General features: G+C 37.2%; 1 protein-coding gene across 2 annotated transcripts in view; it reads right to left on the bottom strand.

The window, feature by feature from the left end:
* MAP4K3 (mitogen-activated protein kinase kinase kinase kinase 3) overlaps positions 1-21,322 on the bottom strand; it is a 188,631-nt gene that overhangs the window by 48,855 nt on the left and 118,454 nt on the right. For both annotated transcript variants that reach the window (XM_065891565.1, XM_065891566.1), the window contains exons 9-14: positions 10,131-10,262; positions 9,871-9,933; positions 9,704-9,785; positions 9,492-9,602; positions 4,865-4,943; positions 228-286 (exon numbers count right to left, since the gene is read on the bottom strand). In XM_065891565.1, coding sequence (XP_065747637.1) covers positions 228-286; positions 4,865-4,943; positions 9,492-9,602; positions 9,704-9,785; positions 9,871-9,933; positions 10,131-10,262 — 526 coding nt within the window. The remainder of the gene's footprint in view (positions 1-227; positions 287-4,864; positions 4,944-9,491; positions 9,603-9,703; positions 9,786-9,870; positions 9,934-10,130; positions 10,263-21,322) is intronic.

Below are 21,322 nucleotides of genomic sequence, written 5' to 3'. Positions count from 1 at the left end.
ATCAACGAATGGTAAAACTAGTAAGTTTCTCCTAAAATAATTTTGAAAATATTCAATCTCAGCAACACAGATTTATTTATTCCAAATTTTAGCATTAGTTACCTTTTATTTCCCCCAAATGCTTTGAAAATATTAATAACTAGCTTTTGTAGTCAGTACCAACATATCACAAAGACTAATTAAAACATTTACTTTCAGTGTTAAGATTCCAAGACTACACTACTTACAAGTTCATGATGTGGTTCTGTCTCCTTCCTTAAGGGTGGATCAAACTTTACTTGGCCAACTAAAAGAGAAAAAAAGTAAAGCCTTCATCTGTTTCCATATTTTTAATGATATAATAATTTTAAAAGTTACTCCCATAGCAAAACCTATTTAATTTTACCATCTACCATAGACTGATTACAATCCAAAGATTTAAATAAAGAATCTGTTAGCTGGAAAAAACCCAAGAAAGTCTAAGCTGTTAAAGCTTAATCTAATAACCCTAGGCCTTTTCTGTAGTAAAAAAAAAGATGATTAACAAAATTACGTGTACGTTACAGTCAGGATCTAAGATGCTACTTCACTGTGACCCAGCATAAAATAGAGACAATCTTAACTCAGTACTTCGGTATACAGACAGCAATTCAGGCAAAGCTATTTCTGGAAGCCAGCCTGCAAGACGGTCTCTAATGAGTCCTGCCTCCTGGTGTTCATAAACTTGTGTACTTCCTTCCCACTTCCCTGGGGTGGTCTATGTGACCAGACGAAAAACGGCAGAATGATGGCATATAACTTCAGAGATAAGGCTTCAGTCTTGGGCTCTCTCTACTGGATCACTTGCTCTGGAGGAAGTCACGCTGTGAGCAGCCCTAAGGAGAGGCTACACTGCCAGGAACTGAAGCCTTGGGCTAACAGCTCCGTGAGTAACCTTGGAAGCAAATCTTCCACCTCAGTTAAGCCCTTGGCAGACTGCAGCCCCAGCTGACACCCTGATTGTCATGACAGACCCTGAGGCAGAACCACCCAGCTAGGCTGTCCTGGACTCCTGATGCTTAGAATATGTGTGAGATAATAAATGTTTATTGTTTTAAGCTGCTAAATTTTGGGGTAATTTGTTATACAACAATAACTACACTTCTGCAGCTAAAGTATAAACTAAATACTAGAGCCAACATAAATTGACCGTACTACATTCACCCTTCCCCCTGCTATTCTAATTTAATGAATGTTTCACTACCTTTACCTTTAATTTCTGTATCTCATTATCATTGTCATTATCTGCTTTTATAACGTGGGTACAGCATTCAAGACCACTGAGATAAAAGCAGAGGCACAAATATAAAACATTAAAAATAAGAAAAACAGACAGTCACAAATAATATCACCGCTCAACCAGTAAGAGCTCAGCCAAAACAGCAATTCTCAATCAAGGCAGGGAAGTGAGTGAGATTTCAAAGTACAATCGTTTTATAACTGTTTTGATTTTAGCTTGGTATGTATGGTTTACTGTGAATGTTAATGCCAAATAAAGGAGACCATGAGATTTGAATATTTAGCAATAGGAGGCACCAGTAAAAAAGGTTGAGAAACACAGCCCTACAAGATCTCCAGTTGTGTGTGAAGAAGTATGTCTATGTTTTATAGCTGTTATGCACTAGATATCAAATTCTGGCCCTTAGAGATAAGTAGGCTGTTCAATAATGGGTTCCTGATACCTGTTCACATATGATCACATATCAAAGATTACAAAATAGATTTTATTAAGGTATTAAAACATATTATACACACACACACACACACACACACACATATACATATATCATGTTGATAGAGGCCCTATTGAACAACTCTCACCTAAACTTGTCATCAAATGGCAAAATTAAATCTGTAATAAAATTACATGAGGACAGTTTCATGCATTATCTGCCTTGTGTTATCATCACATGTGAACATGCCTGTTTCCACCAGACTGCATAATCATTAAGTACGGGGGTGCAGGGATGCTGTCTTAGACTTTCATTTTTATTATTATTATTTTTTGGCTGTGTTGAGTCTTCGCTGCTGCACGCGGGCTTTCTCTAGTTGCGGCGAGCAGGGTCTACTCTTCATTGCAGTGCACGGGCTTCTCATTGTGGCAGCTTCTCTTGTTGTGGAGCACGGGCTCTAGGCTTGTGGGCTTCAGTAGTTGGGGCATGCAGGCTCAGTAGTTGTGGCTCGTGGGCTCTAGAGCACAGGCTCAGTAGTTGTGGCGCATGGGTTTAGCTGCTCTGTGGCATGTGGGATCTTCCCGGATCAGGGCTTGAACCCCTGTCCCCTGCATTGGCAGGTGGATTCTTAACTACTGTGCCACCAGGGAAGTCCCTAGACTAATTTTCATAGCAAGGACAGAACCCCAACTGTAGTAGGTATTCAATACCCCTGTACTCTGTGGGAACACTTTTCCAGAGACAGGAGCCCATACAGCGAAGTCCCTACGGAGATTCATTCTACATGCCTTACACTGGTATCACTCTTCTGTTCTCTCCAAATTCCCTAAAATTATGATAAGTTTCTGCCACAGGACATTGCAACTACTGTTCAAATAACTGCTGGGCAATCATCCCAGGCTATAGTGCTATTTATGATGTTCTTAATAATGTCGAAAATTCCTACTTATCTGTAATTGTCTACTGGTCTTGATCTCTGTTTCTGCTACCATCTCCTTGAACATATGTCAAGCGACACACCATAAATTTATATTTTACTATCTAGATGAAAACTCCTTCTTAGCTTCTTTGAAATAGCTCCGACATGATCACTTGCCGACCCATCACTAGCCATTAGGGGTCAAAACTGATCCTACTATGGCAGACAAGAAGAGCCCCAGAATTATTTCTTCTTAAAGCAAGTCTCTGCTTATCATATTTAACTGAAGGCAGAGGGGACTTCCTAAAAGGGAAAGAGCAACAGACTTTCTGCAAGTGAGCCAATTTTTACATATATGTTGCCCAAACACCATTTAGTTTAATAAAGAGAAAACCCTGGTTGCATGGAGAGATACCATGTAATTGTAAACATAAAACATTATCAAGAGCAACAAATCTATACAAATACTAAAATAAATTATTTTCTCTAAAGCCTGCCTTTATCGTCAATAGCATGACTGATTATTCTATATATCACATCTCACATAAAATCATAAAACATCCTAAGAAAGCAGATACTACAACACTGCATAAGATTTTAAAGCCTCAAACATCAAACCCACAAATTATAAGAAGTGGTGGTTTTAATCCTGTTGCTACCTCAACATACTAGAGGGATACGGCACCTTTCTTACTGGCAAACACAGGACAAGAGAAGATGTCCATCAAAAGGAGGGCAAAAAAAAAAAAAAAAAAAGGAGGGCATATCAGAGTCTCAGAAAAACTAGGGTGAAGGCATCTATAGTTTCAAATAGCATGTACACACATGTGCAGTCAGGAGCAGAGAATCACTGATATAAACTAGTAAAGAATGACTAACAGGAAACTGCACTTTGCAGTAAAGGGCCTGACAATACAATTTAAAAACAGAATTGGATAACAAGATAGAAAGTACTTTAGATTTTCAGTAGTACTGAACACATAAGGTTTTCTAACTGCAAAGGCAGCTCTAATCACCTTTTGTATTATGAAAGAAATGACAAAGATGTATTGTAATTACTTTTTGTACATTAAAAAATAATGGGAGGGCTTCCCTGGTGGCGCAGTGGTTGAGAGTCCGCCTGCTGATGCAGGGGACACGGGTTCGTACCCCGGTCCGGGAGGATCCCACATGCCGTGGAGCGGCTGGGCCCGTGAGCCATGGCCGCTGGGGCTGCACGTCCGGAGCCTGTGCTCCGCAACGGGAGAGGCCACAACAGTGAGAGGCCCGCGTACCGCAAAAAAAAAAAAAAAATAATGGGAAATGCTCACATGCTAAGGTTGTCATTTTCAGAAAAATACTTTTGGGGGAAAATTAGCAAATTTAAATCACATGGCTTCAGAGGGAGCTATAAAGGTTAAGTTTATATGGTCACACAACTAACTGTAGGCAAAGTACAAATCCCAGTCCTGGGCTTTTTGTAAAGTAGATGGTGCTTTCTTTCAAGAATTTCCTTATTTTAAGAGCATTTCCAGGTAGCACCAGCAACAAACTCTGCCAAGAACTTAACACACAGTGTACGGTCCAGCCAAAATTCCAAAGGAAGGTTCACAAAGGACTTGCAGTGTGAAAGCCACACAGGCGTGCTGACGTGGTTTCTGAAGTGGAGCCGTGTTTGCGAAAGATCGCTGGGCTGGAAGCCGAGAGATCTAGGGCTTGCTGTTAACCAGGTGTACGACTCCATCCCACAGGCAGATCTATTCATCTCTGCATTTCTTTTTTGTTTTCTATTAAATGGTGATAGTGCCTGTCCCTACTTAACCTTACTTAGCTTTTAAATGTGCAGACCTCTCCCTCTCCTGGCTCTCCTGGACCATCAGCTTCTATCTAACCTGGGAGCTTGTTAGAAGTAAAGAACCTCAGGTCTCACCCCAGATCTACTGAATGAGAGACCGCATTTTAGCAAGCTGTCTAGGCAAGTTCTATCCACATGGAAGTTTAGGGAGCACTGCCTTGATTACTTCTATCCTGCCTATTCTAGGAATTTTATTCCTCTTCCCAAACAACATAAATACACGCCCCCAGACACCACTAGAAAGTCCTCAGGAGTAAGGAAAATGAAATTCTTACTGCCTTAATTACACTCTACCTTTCAAAGCATCTAATAAGAAAAACTACTTGGAAGAAAATGAAGCAAAAATAACGGCAACTAAATTAAAACCTGAAATCTTATTTTTTATTGTTAAATTATAAACTGTGTACAGGATACACTTACAGTTTATCTCCGAGCGTGTTTTTTCTTCTCTCACATTTCTACTTGTTGAGTGAATTCTATGTGGGACAGCAACAAGAGGCTAGGAAAGAACAAAGTCAATGACAAGCCACAGTCTGGTCCACAGAATTACCCAAATATGAAAGAAATACTTCTCTTCATATAAAAATGGGAACAAAATACAACTTTGTTAATATTTGTTTGAAAAATGGCAACCAGAAACTGAAAGCTTCTTACTCCTCAAACTGGGAGCTTAAGATCAGGGATATACGTTATCCACAGCAGGTTCCCAATAAATGTTCTATGAGTTGAATATAAATAAATATTCAAAATTGAATATTTCAACAACACAATAGCTGTTCAAAAGCTGCAGCTAGCTTTCCCTGTTGCAGAGGAGAAAATTGTAATTGAAAAAAAAAATCTGCCTCAACTTCTTATATCAAGAAGGATGAGATAAATGAAATGAAATAATGCTGAAGGCATTAACGATTTATGGTCTTCTTACCTAGTAAACACAACATTTTCCCCACCTTAATGCTTTTTCTTACAGAAGCAGCACTCTATTTTCTTTCCTTTTATTTTATTAAAATCTCTCTATGTGTACTGTCACTTTCAGAGAGAAATATCCTGGGGGGTAGGTGAAGTGGGGATGAGTTCTTCTTACTATTAATTCATGGACATTCCTCCAACCTTATGGAGTAAAAAAGACCCTATTTGAAAAACTTCTGCAACTCCATTCTATACACTCTAAGGCTTCACTTTAAGAGGTGATGCCAGCATCTATTTCATGTACCAAATAGGTGTTTTCTTCTGTGCGTGAAACACTATCTTTGAAGTTTTACTACCTTTGAAGGAGATACACTTACACATATCTTTTGGAAAATGTAATTCATAAACATTCGAGCTCAAATTCTTAAGACTCTATAAGGCAAATAAAAACAGGACCCGAGTTAACTATTCTCAGTGTGAGCACCTCTCAGGAAGTAAAAATATATGAATCTAAGACCCAAATATTAAAACACCAATGTAGTAAAACAGTAGCAAAAATAATTTTAAAAATTAAGACTTTACATGTACACAGTGATTTGTAGTTTACGAAGTGCTTTCATATACCTTAGCTCATTCTGTCCTCAAAATAAACTTGTGAAACAAGTATTAGTCTTCATTTTATAGATGAGGACATTCAGCTAGTTAGCCACAGAACAAGAAAAACCCTGGACTTTTGATCACAATATTTGGAGCAAAAACAAACAAGCAAAAATAGGTATCATGTTAGATTAGTCACACATACTGCTGTTATCAGTGAACTTGGATGAAATCTATGCTTTCTATGAGAACAGTTTTACTTTCTCAGCTTCAACAGTGCAATTATAAAATTACTAAATCTTATAATGCTGTACCTAGTACATGGGTTAACATACAGGAGAAGAAAATGCTATTAATCACAATTACTTCAATGCATAGTACTTCTAAAATAGAAACTACATGGGAACCCTACATGAAAAGTCAACTTTCTTCCACTGTGAATAATGTATACTAAACTAAAACAACTAAAGACTAAAGTAGAACTAGTACACATGCTAAATATTTTCAAGAGAATTCAATTTCCACACAATATTATATAGTATCACAGCAAGTACTGAAATGCTAGTTAGACACATTCAAATTCTGAGTGACAACACAGTACTTAGCAATTATAATTACAAATCATTTGCAAATAATAGGACTCAGATACTACATATTATGTATAACATATATTGTAGTATTATATATGTATAAATTACAATAAATTTCTCTGGGGAAAGTATGATCTTAAACTATGGTGGGAAGAAAAGTTACCCTCCTCCCTATCTAACAATTATAATACTAATAACATAGTCTTGATAGGGAGAAATTTCTTTCTCTGCTATATGAGAAAATTTCAGAAGAATCTTTATTCCACAGGTTGCTTCTATATTTGGTTTATTATTTCTCCTCTTTAAACACATTTTAAAGGACTTTATAATTCAGCACAACAAGTAAACAGGATGAAGTAAGGGACAACAATGCAGCAGCATCTGGTGCACTGAAAGAGTACAGGCAGTCCTCGTCCTGTAGTCTTGATATGCACAAATTTCAGTTAGTAGAATATAGTTAAATTACACTAGGCCTCTATAACATGGTTCAAATTTCAGTCACCAGTTTATTAGTTGTATAATATTATATAACAATTGTATATTATTCAGTATATTAATCTTATCAACATTCAGTATATTAATTATAATTGCATAAAACACAAACTTCACTGCCTGCTTGTCAGTCCATAGATCACTATGTGAATAACAGATGCACATCATGATCCGTAACTAATCACGTCACTACTTTCAAAGTCTGTCTGTGACTGGTCACTGAGCATCTGTTATTCAGTTCATGCACAGACAGCAAAGTGTGTAGCTGTGTTGCCTCCTTGTCTCTCAGTGATAATATACTCATGTGACATTTTTACAAAAATTGGTAACTGAAAGAAGAAATTAGCCAACAAAGATAAAACTGCTGCAAAGAAACAGAAAGTGATAACTCTGGATGATGTTGGAAATGAAGTTTGAATCAAACATACATGAAGTTACAGGAGAAAATAGCTGACTGTGAGAATGCTGATGCTGCCACTGTTCAAGAGACTGTGGACACACAGCCAGGGTAACTTAGTGAGGCTGAACCTGACACAAGTGAAGAAAGACGTTCTGACAAAAAGGATGAAGGTGCCCCAAAAGAAGGGGCGCTAGCAAAAAATTTCACATCACAGGAATACTGAGATTATTTCATGCATTGAAAGTTCAAAGGATAAAATACTGGAAGCTGATCTGAACTTAGAAAGGAATCTGACATTCACCAAAGCATAAAGAAGATACTTGTTCTGTGTCATAAAGTTATATGACAAGAAGGCAAACACTATGCAATCTACTCAATAAACAGACTACTTGATAATGAAACAATCCATGGAAATGTTTTTTTTTTAAAAACAAAGAAAAGAAACAATTCTCACAGGTTCTAATACTTTACAATGTACTAAATAAAATATTAGTTTTACTATTTTTTTCATTCCCCTATACATTTAAAACTGACAATAAGAGAGTTTTTAATCTTCTAACACAAATTTTTTAAGGTCACAAAACAATTATAATTTTTCTCCTTGAGTATTAAGATCGCTTTGCAGGGGACGTCCCTGGTGGCGCAGTGGTTGAGAGTCCACCTGCCAATGCAGGGGACACGGGTTCGAGCCCTGGTCCGGGAAGATCCCACATGCTGCGGAGCAACTAAGCCCGTGCACCACAGCTACTGAGCCTGCGCTCTAAAGCCCGAGAGCCACAACTATTGAGACCACATGCCACACTACTGAAGCCCTCACGCCTAGAGCCCATGCTCCACCACAAGAGAAGCCACCGCAATGAGAAGCCCGCACACTGTAAAGAAGAGTAGCCCCTGCTCACCGCAACTAGAGAAAGCCCCGCTCAGCAACAAAGACTCAATGCAGCCATAAATAAATAAATAAATAAATTTACATGCAAAAAAATGCTGTTGGATCCTTTCAAAAAAAAAAAAGATCGCTTTGCAGGATTTCACCTTACTTGGTCATTTGTACAGTCCTTTACTACCATGCAAATGAAGGAACACCTGTATATTAAATTATAGAAGAATTTATAAAGCAAAACAAAAAAACCCAATTTCTCCCTATTATAAAGTCAATAATACTTTACAATTCTTAAGTTTTTTGTTTTCAAATGCTTTTCCAGACCTTTAAACAAAGGGATAGTAGTTTATTTACAGTTGTATAAAGATGACAAGCTAGAACAATGATGAATTGATAGAAAGGTTCTCTCTTACCTAAGACAATCTGAGACCACCTTTCTGACCACTGAGAGCTATCATTCCTTCAGTATCATCAATGGAATTTACACCATTTTAAGAACCTTCCAAAAGCCAGTCAAGTTCAAGGCTATCCAGCTCAGTTACAGACCCAATAACAGAATTCTGACATGTCACATATACTGAGTTTATCTTAGGTGCCACAATTATTAGCTGAGTTAGGAATGTTACATATGCCAGCCGAAGTGAAGCTTCCATTCATACCAATGCTCCCGTGATACTAGGGTTATTTAATTCTGTAACTACACTGGCTCATTTTTAAACACGTCTACAGCAGACAATTAGGGTAATAGTCACTAACAAAGTCAATCCTATACTTTCTACTAACCACTAATAACTCATATAGTATTGTACAAGGATTCTTTTTGAGAAGAAAATGGAACAGAAATTTTATGTATATTCTAACATCTTGTGTAGGTGCTTCCCATTTTCATTCTCTTTTACAATGGATTATTTATTTGCAACTTCATCTAAAATGACTACTTTAAAAAAACTACAGTAATTTCAAGAAGTAGATTAGATGATTCTGCCTTTGCCATTTTTCAGAAAACAGTCTCTATAAGTAGTCAACAGGAAAAATCCAGCTCATGACTTCCAAAGTCAAGGAGTTAATTCTTCCCTCAAGAGTTGATTTAAACTAGATCCAGAACTTAAAAGAACTGAGTTTTCAGATGTACATACATATATACATGTATGTTATATATTACTTGGTAAAAACAGTTCCTACCTCAGGATCATCATCATCAAAATCATGGTAAGTGGAATGATCTGGATTATTCACTTTATCCAACAGTTCGATTGCCAAAGACCGTGTCAAAGGCTGTGTGACAAACGGGTGCTATAAAAATAAAATAACATAGTACAGAACACTTATTAGAAGTCTGTTTGAGTGACATTTTATATTTTGAAAAAAGATATATTTCAGGGCAAAAATAATACCTGTAGTAGCTTTTCAGCAGTAGGTCTTTTTTTTGGATTTTTGGTAAGTGCCATTTTCACAAAATGATGAAAACTATTTGACCTAAGAAATTTTGAAAATCAGATTTTAAAATTTCAATTATTTTTTTGCTCATGACTATAAAAGTAAATAACACAAAAATACTTACCACTTCATTTTATCCTTTAGTTTAGGAGGCTGAAAATTGCTTTTTGTCATTAGAAATAATGCTCTGAAAAATCAACAACCATTACACAGCATTTTAAGATTGCATATTTTAATATATAATATTAATTCTATTACTATAATTCCCAAATAAGGTAAAGCAAGACTAAGAATATTACTTGTTCATGACATAATAAATAATACTGGGAGGGGGGGAGGCGACCTTAATTTAAGCACAGGATTCTTTAACTATGACACACTGACCTCATTGGGTGTAAGTCAAACATAGGAGGCTGCAGCTCAGCAAGTTCTATGGCAGTGATCCCCACTGCCCAGAGATCACAAAGCTGATTGTACCCGCCTTTCCTCTCAACGGCTGCGACTTCTGGAGCCATCCTGAAGGAAATAGTCCAGAAAAGAAAAATCTATTTATTGCATTTTCCTTCTTATTCCTGTCAGAGGCACACCATCACTATGTAAGCTGAGCCCTATTTAGGCCCTGACATCTGAAAAATAAGTATGTAGTACTTAAATGGCTCATATTTCCCAAGATCTCGACATCTCATAAGACTCTCCATCCCAAGCCCCTACTGATTTCTCCTTTGTTACTTTGTTAAGTTATTTACAATAAAGGTTTATAAAAATTTACAACTATAACAGAGCGACATGTACCAATCTGTCCACATCCCAATCTCTCTTCCTCTGTACATGCAGAATTCTACAGAGACATAACATGTAATAAATAACTTATCATTTTTAGCTCTTCCTTCTTACGTCAATAAACTGCAATCTGGCCTCCGACTGTTTTCACTTGACCAATACTATTTATTGGGGCACCAAGAATCTTCATTTAGTACCTAACTCACATTTACTATAAACTTAATTGGTTGATAAACTTAATTGGTTGGTGAAAAGTTATAAAAATGAGGGCTTTTAAAAATATATATTTATTCAGATGAAAGTTACCTGAATTCAGTATTTTTCTTGTTTCTTTCAACTTTACTGTAGTCTTATTCTAATTATACCTCTATAAATTTGTATTTTATTAAATAATTATGTTGATTTTCAAATATAAAAAATTTCAAATCCTAAGCAGTAGTTTTGAAAAGAACTACTTGAGATAAACATTTGAACTCTTACATATCAAAAGTGTGAGTTAAACAGGCAGTCTTACAAGTATGTTTGTTTTCCTGGTATGATTTCAGGAAAGTCAAATATGTCAGTAAGTTAACCCAAAAAAAAAAAAAAAAAAAAAAATCCCTCTAACTTTCTAAATGCTTGGTCTTAAAATGTTTTTAATCTTTATTGATAGCTAGATTCCAGCCAGCTGTGGAAATGCCCCAGTAGAGGATGGAAGTACACTGGTGACATATTCCTAACTAGCTGGCCACAGCAGCTGATGTTCTCCCTTCCTCTACAAAAATATGAGTGAAAGATTCCACCCAGTGCACTTGTACTCCTGCCAGTTAAGTTGCATGCTTACCGCAATCACCTGAGTCATCTCTGAACCTGTTTATTTGTTATTATAAATACATAATCTAAATATAATAAAAACTAATTTATTGTGAAGGTAAAAAGAGTAAGCTGTTATGAAAATTAAAGTGTATGCTTTAGAAAAACTTGTTAAAGACAAGTTTCCAAAGACAAAAATAACAAAAAATCTGGCAAATGAGGTTAAGAAAATGATAGCTGTAAAAGATTAGGAAGGCTACAGACTGCAGAATTCCATCTGTATGACACTGGGGGAAAAGGCACAACTGTAGAGACAGAAATCAGATCAGGTGTTGCCAGAGGCTAGAGACGGGCCAAAATAATTTACAAGAAGGGCACAAAAGGAAACTTTCCTGGGTGATGGGAACCTATGTTTTACACGGATTGTGGTGGCATTTTTCACTACCACAGAGTGTCTCAAAGTTCACAGAACTGTACACCTAATAAGTCTAAATTTATACCTCAATAAACCTGACTGGAAAAGTCACATGCTTTGTATGTGACTGCATTTTAGAGAAACACAAACCAGGAAATGTGGATGATTTACATCTAACTAGTTATCCACGCAAAGAAAAGGCCTTGGTCCTATATCAAATGATTGACAAAAAAAAAAAAGTACACTCGCATGCTTTAAATTGAAATAAAATGTTTAAGGTACATGTGTAGTGTATTAATTTTGAGATTTGCCAATTCCACAGACTTTTTTGATTAACTGAATAACTGCCAACCTTAGTCACAATGAATGAGAGATTCCATTCTATCCTATATCCCTAGAGTTTAGGTGGGAAAGACATGATACTAGAGAGAGTTGAAGAGTCGGAGTGTTCCAAAACATTATTTTGCCTAATTCACAATTTCACATGCTCCCAAGATACTACCTACTCTATCATTAGAAGAATGACATTAGTTTTTTATCTCTGAAGCTTCAGTTGGAGATCAGTTATCATCAACAAACATTTACTAAGCATGTGTAGAGAATCATGCTAGACCCTGGAGATTCAATGAGAGTTCCTCCAGATGTTTAAAATCAAACTGAGGAGACAGAGTACCTAAAAATAATAACAGATAGCTATTTAAGCTCTTATTCCTCTCAGAAATCAACCCCGAACAATAAGAACAAAAAAGAGAAATATAAACATATCATCTTCGAAAAATCCAGAAGACATATTTGGACTGGAAATGAAATAATAGTAAATGATGTGGCAAATAGGAGGAAGGACAAAACTAAGTGTGTGTAGAGGACAAGACCAACTAGCAAGCCAAGAACCCCAGAAATATGTAAAATTTAATGTACGTCAGTTACTACTTTACTGATGACTAGGTTCCAACTAGCTGATTCTTAGCCCCTAAGAATCCCAGAAAGGCTGACAAATTAGGGTTACAAACTTACAAAAGCAGAGTTAAGCCTGAGGTTGAAAACAGGTATATTTGCAAATGTCAAGTCTAAATAATGAATAGTTAGTCCACCAGATTCCTCTTCTCATCTATTAAGGCCCAGCAATTACTCCTTCCCCATTCCTACTGGATAAAGACCAACAGAAACTGGACGAGGGGCTTCAGACTCAGACATATCAGGAACAAAGAAGAGCAGGGGCTGGGAGCAGTAGAAGTCTGTGTATAACAATGAGTTCCTCAGCTTCCTTCACTTACTCATTTCCGGGACACTAAAAACTGGGTTTACATGCTACATCCCATGCACACACAGCTACAAATCAGCTTTAAGTGCCTTGCTCTTCAATGTAAACCAGAAGAGAAGGGTTACTAGACATTTGAGGGAAGCCTCCATCATGAAAGCATGAGTCTCAAAAGCTTTGGAAATCTTATAGAAATAAGAACAAAAATGACTTTTAAAAAGTGACAGAAAATTAATGGATTAATCCAAGTGGTCCAAGATATAACTAATGAGTTTCAGAAAGAGAGAGCAGGAAAAAGTAAAGCAAAGAAATTATCAAAGAAGTAATGCAAGAATACTTCCCAGAACTGAAAGACACGAATCCTGATTGAAAAGCACAAATGCCAAGTACAATGAATAAAAATAAAAATCACAGGGTTTCCCTGGTGGCGCAGTGGTTGAGAGTCCGCCTGCCGATGCAGGGGACATGGGTTCGTGCCCCGGTCTGGGAAGATCCCACATGCCGCAGAGCAGCTGGGCCTGTGAGCCATGGCTGCTGAGCCTGCGCGTCTGAAGCCTGTGCTCCGCAAAGGGAGAGGCCACAGCAGTGAGAGGCCCGCGTACGGCAAAAAAAAAAAAAAAAAAAAAAAAAAAGGTAAAAATGACAAAAGAACAAACAAAAATATTCTGAAGTACACTACCATGTAATACCAAACCATCAAAAAGATTCTAGTAGGGAGGGGTTACATTCAAGTATTATGTGTTGACAGTTTCAGCCATTTTTGGAGCCCATCAGCTGCCCAGCCCCCCCACCTCTCCACCAGTGTGTGACGCATTCCTTCCACATCTACCTACATGAAAGCATCCCCCTGTGATGAGGATGGGGTGGTGGTCCACACATAGTCCAGTGGCAAGAGGGAAAAGTAAGGTGATGTGAGTGGAGCTCTCTTGGCTGTGTGGCTGACAGGGTCTTGCTGCTCCAGCTGGGTGTCAAGCCTAAGCATCTGAGGTAGGAGAGCCAAGTTCAGGACATTGGACCACCAGAGACCTCCCGGTCCCACATAATATCAATCAGCGAGAGCTCTCAGAGATCTCTGTTTCAATGCTAAGACCCAGCTCCACTCAACAACCTGCAAGCTCCAATGCTGGACACCCTATGCCAAACCACTAGCAAGACAGGAACACAACCCCACCTACTAGCAGAAAGGCTGCCTAAAATAATAATAAGCTCACAGACACCCCAAAACACACCACCAGACGTGGTCCTGCCCACCAGAAAGACAAGATCCAGCCTCATTCACCAGAACACAGGCACCAGTCCCCTCCACCAGGAAGCCTACACAAACCACTGAACCAACCTTACCCAATGGGGGCAAACACCAAAAAAAACGTAACTACAAACCCACAGCCTGCAAAAAGGAGACCCCAAACACATTAAGTTAAGCAAAATGAGAAGACAGAGAAATATGCAACAGATGAAGGAGAAAGGTAAGAACCCACCAGACCAAACAAATGAAGAGGAAACAGGCAGTCTACCTGAAAAAGAATTCAGAGTAATGATAGTAAAGATGATCCAAAATCTTGGAAATGGAATGCAGAAAATACAAGAAACGTTTAACACGGATCTAGAAGAACTAAAGAGCAAAGAAACAGTGATGAACAACACAATAAATGAGATTAAAATTCTCTAGAAGGAATCAATAGCAGGATAATTGAGGCAGAAGAACAGATAAGGGACCTGGAAGATAAAATATGGAAATAACTACCACAGAGCAGAATAAAGAAAAAAGAATGAAAAGAATTGAAGACAGTCTCAGAGACCTCTGGGACAACATTAAATGCACCAACATTCGAATTATAGGGGTCCCAGAAGAAGAAGAGAAAAAGAAAGGGACTGAGAAAATATTTGAAGAGATTATAGTTGGAAACTCCCCTAATATGGGAAAGGAAGTAGTCAATCAAGTCCAGGAAGCACAGAGAGTCCATTACAGGATAAATCCATGGAGAAACATGGCAAGACATATATTAATCAAACTATCAAAAATTAAATACAAAGAAAAAATATTAAAAGCAGCAAGGGAAAAGCAACAAATAACATACAAGGGAATTCCCTTAAGGTTAACTGCTGATCTTTCAGCAGAAACTCTGCAAGCCAGAAGGGAGTAGCAGGACATATTTAAAGTGATGAAAGGGAAAAACCTACAACCAAAATTACTCTACCAAGCAAGGATCTCATTCAGATTCAACAGAGAAATTAAAACCTTTACAAACAAGCAAAAGTTAAGAGAATTCAGCACCACCAAACCAGCTCTACAACAAATGCTAAAGCAACTTCTCTAGGGAGGAAACACAAGAGAAGGAAAAGACCTACAAAAACAACCCCAAACAATTAAGAAAATGGTAATAGGAACATATATATCGATAATTTCCTTAAATGTAAATGGATTAAATGCTCCAACCAAAAGACACAGACTGGATGAATGGATACAAAAACAAAACTCATATATATGCTGTCTACAAGAGACTCACCTCAGACCTAGGGACACATACAGACTGAAAGTGAGGGGATGGAAAAAAATATTCCATGCAAATGGAAATCAAAAGAAAGCTGGAGCAGCAGTTCCCATATCAGACAAAATAGACTTTAAAATAAAGACTATTACAAGAGACAAAGGACACTCCATAATGACCAAGGGATCAATCCAAGAAGAAGATTTAACAATTGTAAATATTTATGCACCCAACATAGGAGCACCTCAATACATAAGGAAAATGTTAACAGCCAGAAAAGGGGAAATCAACAGTAACACAATCATAGTAGGGGACTTTAACACCCCACTTTCACCATGGACAGATCATCCAAAATGAAAATAAATAAGGAAAGCAAGCTTTAAATGACACATTAAACAAGATGGACTTAATTGATATTTATAGGACTATCCATCCAAAAACAACAGAATATACTTTCTTCTCAAGTGCTCATGGAACATTCTGCAGGATAGATCATATCTTGGGTCACAAATCAAGCCTCGGTAAATTTAAGAAAATTGAAATCATATCAAGTATCTTTTCCGACCACAATGCTAAGAGACTAGATAGAAATAACAGGAAAAAAACTGTAAAAAATACAAAAACATGGAGGCTAAACAATATGCTACTAAATAACCAAGAGATCACTGAGGAAGAAAAAGAGTGAATCAAAAAATACCTAGAAACAAATGACAATGAAAACACGATGACCCAAAACTTATGGAATGCAGAAAAGCAGTTCTAAGAGGGAAGTTTATAGCAATACAATCCTACCTCAAGAAACAAGAAACATCTCAAATAAACAACCTAACCTTACACCTAAAGCAATTAGAGAAAGAACAAAAAAACTCCAAAGTTAGCAGAAGGAAAGAAATCATAAAGATAAGACCAGAAATAAATGAAAAAGAAATGAAGGCAACGATACCAAAGATCAATAAAAACAAAATCTGGTTTTTGAGAAGATAATCAAACTTGATAAACCATTAGCCAGACTCATCAACAAAAAAAGGGAGAAGACTCAAATCAACAGAATTAGAAATGAAAAAGGAGAAGTAATAACAGACCCTGCAGAAGTACAAAGCATCATAAGGGACTACTACAAGCAACTCTATGCCAATAAAATGGACAACCTGGAAACAGTGGACAAATTTTTAGAAAAGCACAACCTTCCAAGAAAACCAGGAAGAAACAGAAAATATAAACAGACCAATCACAAGCACTGAAATTGAGACTTTGATGAAAAATCTTCAACAAACAATAGTTCAGGACCAGATGGCTTCACAGGCGAATTCTATCAAACATTTAGAGAAGAGCTAATACCTATTCTTCTCAAGCTCTTCCAAAATATAGCAGAGGGTAGAACACTCACAAACTCTTTCTACGAGGCCACCATCACCCTAATATCAAAACCAGACAAAGATATCACAAAAAAAGAAAACTACGGGCCAATATCACTGATGAACATAGATGCAAAAATCCTCAACAAAATATTAGCAAACAGAATCCAACAACACATTAAAATGATCATACGCCATGATCAACTGGGGTTTCTCCCATGAATGCAAGGATTCTTCAATATATGCAAATAAATCAATGTGATATACCATATTAACAAATTGAAGGAGAAAAACCATATGATAATCTCAACAGATGCAGGAAAAGCTTTTGACAAAATTCAACACACATTTATGATAAAAACTCTCCAGAAAGTAGACACAGACGGAACTTACCTCATCATAATAAAGGCCATATATGACAAACCCACAGCCAACATCATTCTCAATGCTGAAAAACTGAAACCATTTCCACTAAGCAGGAAGAAGACAAGGTTGCCCACTCTCACCACTATTATTCAACAGTTTTGGAAGTTTTAGCTACAGCAATCAGAGAAGAAAAAGAAATAAAAGGAATCCAAATCAGAAAAGAAGAAGTAAAACTGTCACTGTTTGCAGATGACATGATACTATACGTAGAGAATCCTAAAGATGCTACTAGAAAACTACCAGAGCTAGTCCATGAATTTGGTAAAGTAGCAGGATACACAATTAATACAAAGAAATCTCTTGCATTTCTATATACTATTGATGAAAAATCTGAAACAGGAATTAAGGAAACACTCTCATTTACCATTGCAACAAAAAGAATCAAATACCTAGGAATAAACCTTCCTTAAGGAGACAAAAGACCTGTATGCAGAAAGCTATAAGACACTGATGAAAGAAATTAAAGATGATACAAACAGATGGAGAGATTATACCATGTTTTTGGATTGTAAGAATCAACAATGTGAAAATGACTCTACTATTCAAAGCAATCTACAGATTCAAATCAATCCCTATCAAACTACTAATGGCATTTTTCACAGAACTAGAACAAAAAATTTCACAATTTGTACAGAAACACAAAAGACCCTGAATAGCCAAAGTAATCTTGAGAAAGAAAAATGGAGCTGGAGGAATCAGGCTGCCTAACTTCAGACTATACTACAAAGCTACAGTAATCAAGACAGTATGGTACTGGCACAAAAACAGAAATATACATCAATGGAACAGGATAGAAAGCCCAGAGATAAACCCACGCACCTATGGTCAACTAATCTATGACACAGGAGGCAAGGGTATACAATGGAGAAAAGACAGCCACTTCAATAAGTGGTGCTGGGAAAACTGGACAGCTACATGTAAAAGAATGATATTAGAACACTCCCTAACACTGTACACAAAAATAAACTCAAAATGGATGAAAGACCTAAATGTAAGACTGGACACTATAAAACTCTTAGAGGAAAACATAGGCAGAACATTCTATGACATAAATTACAGCAAGATCCCTTCTGACCTACCTCTTAGAGAAATGGAAATAAAAATAAACAAACAGAACCTAATGAAACTTAAAAGCTTTTGCATAGCAAAGGAAACCATAAAAAAGACGAAAAGACAACCCACAGAATGGGAGAAAATATTTGCTAATGAAGCAACTGACAAACGATTAATCTCCAAAATATACAAGCAGCTCATGAAGCTCAATGTCATAACAACAAACAACCCAATCCAAAAATGGGCAGAAGACCTAAATAGACATTTCTCCAAAGAAGATATACAGATTGCCAACAAACACATGAAAGGATGCTCAACATCACTAATCATTAGAGAAATGGAAATCAAAACTACAATGAGGTATCACCTCACACCTGTCAGAATGGCCATCATCAAAAAATCTACAAACAATAAATGCTGGAGAGGGTGTGGAGAAAAGGGAATCCTCTTGGACTGTTGGTGGGAATGGAAATTGATACAGCCACTGATATATGGAAAACAGTATGGAGGTTCCTTAAAAAACTAAAGTAGAACTACCATATGACCCAGCAATCCCACTACTGGGCATATACCCTGAGAAAACCATAATTCAAAAAGAGACATTTATCACAATGTTCACTGTAGCACTATTTACAATAGCCAGGACATGGAAGCAACCTAAGTGTCCATCGACAGATGAATGGATAAAGAAGATGTGACACATATATACAATGGAATATTACTCAGCCATAAAAAGAAACGAAATTGAACTATTTGTAGTGAGGTGCATGGACCTAGAGTCTGTCATACAGAGTGAAGTAAGTCAGAAAGAGAAAAACAAATACCATATGCTAACACATATATATGGAATCTAAAAAACCAAAATGGTTCTGATGAACCTAGGGGCAGGATAGGAATAAAGACGCAGACATAGAGAATGGACTTGAGGACACGGGGAGGGGGAAGGGTAAGCTGGGACAAAGTGAGAGAGTACCACTGACATGTGTACACTTCCAAATGTAAAACAGATAGCTAGTGGGAAGCAGCTGCATAGCACAGGGAGATCAGCTCGGTCCTTTGTGACCACCTAGAGGGGTGGGAGGGAGATGCAAGAGGGAGGGGATATGGGGATACATGTAAACATATAGCTGATTCACTTTGTTATACAGCAGAAACTAATAGAACATTGTAAAGCAATTATACTCAAATAAAGATGTTAAAAATAAAAATCATGTGTCATAATGGCACCACAGTTCCCATCAACATCAGAGAAAAGACACTAGAGCAATGCTTCAAAAATTCCAACCTAGAATGCCATATTCATCCAAATTATCAATCGTGTGTGTGTGAAGCTAGACATGCAGAGTCTCAAAATTTTTTACCCCTCAAATTTCTCAGGAATTTATCAAAACGTGAGAGAGGGCGAAATTTATGAAGAAGGAAGAAGACTTGGATTCCAGGAAATGAATTCCCAAGGCGAAGCTATGGAAAAATCCTAGAAAATAAACATTTCAGATTGGAATAGGGGAGAGGAGGACCCCAGGAAGACTTAACTTTAATAAAAACAAAACAAATTAAAACAAAGCAAAAAAACCCTCCCCAAATCAGGACTATTTATGGCTTGGAAAATTATATACAGGCATCTTTCAGACTGCAGAATATGGGGAGGTATGGAAGTCTTGGCCAAGGATAAAAAATACAAACTAAGCAAATAAAAGAAGTATTAGATATAAGAAAAAATTTTAAAGACAGTAAGTGTAATAGTAGTATAATAATTGACTCAGCAAGTACACTGAAAAGATAAGAAGACTGAATGATGAGAACTATTAATAAAATCTTCACCTATTGTAACACAAAGCCTATAAATAATAATAATGCTACAGATGACAGAAGACACAACTAGAAGAATTTATCAGTCTCTTTAGCACTATTTGACTTTTAAAGTACGTACCTGTTTGATAAAAAGACAAATATCAAAAATGGTATACATCATATCTTAAACATGAAAAGAAGTCATCCAGATTAGTGCTATCCCACTGCTATCCCACTCCTCTGCTGAGGAGGCAGATCAGGAGGGCACTGGGGGAGGAATGGTAGCACTTAAGCTGAAGAATGTTAAGATTTCCAGAGTGCCCTTACTTCAAGGGAATCATGTGCGCTAAAAAGCTCTGTACCTATCCACCACTATATGCACAATGACTAACAGCATATCTGGCACACAGTAAGTGGTAAAAACATTTATTGAACAAATAAATGAATGAATAAGATAGTTTGTATAGAATGATCAAAGAACACCCAGCAGACAAAAACATGGCTAGAGAGGAAGGTCTGTAGAGGCAACTAGTAGAACTTAAAGTTAATGAGGCAGGAACTTGCCTGGTGGTGCAGTGGTTAAGAATCCGCCTGCCAATGCAGGGGATATGGGTTCGATCCCTAGGTCTGGGCGGATCCCACATGACGCGAAGCAACTAAGCCCGCGCGCCACAACTACTGAAGCCCGTGCCTAGAGCCTGTGCTCTGCAACAAGAGAAGCCACCGCAATGAGAAGCCCATGGACCAAAAAGAAGAGCAGCCCCCACTCACAGTAACTAGAGAAAGCCTGTGCGCAGCAACGAAGACCCAACACAGCCAAAAATAAATAAATAAAATAAATTAATTAAAAAAAATAAAGTTAATGAGGCAGACAGAGGCCAGACACCGGAAGACTCCAAATGGCAAGAAATATGTACTTGATCTTGTGTGCAACCAAGATATGTCAAAAAGTTTTGAGCTAGGGAATACTGTGAATAAGATAATGTTGAAAAATTCGTCAGAATACAGACTAATCTGTGAAAATACATGTAATATGTGTAGGACCAAGAGTTGGGTTTTTTTTTGGCAAAACTGGAACTATATCAAGGTTTCTAAAAGCATATCAATCTTTAAAGCCCTTTCCACATAATAAAAAATAGTATGGTAGAATATTCTATGGCTATGTATTGTAATTCATCTAAAAGTATATATGCCTAAATTACTTAGCCTGTTGCTGA

Source organism: Phocoena phocoena, chromosome 14 (assembly GCF_963924675.1).
Source record: "Phocoena phocoena chromosome 14, mPhoPho1.1, whole genome shotgun sequence".
In the NCBI taxonomy this organism is placed as follows: Eukaryota; Metazoa; Chordata; class Mammalia; order Artiodactyla; family Phocoenidae; genus Phocoena; species Phocoena phocoena.
Note: the sequence above shows the minus strand (reverse complement) of the source record. Positions and strands in the feature narration are given on the sequence as shown.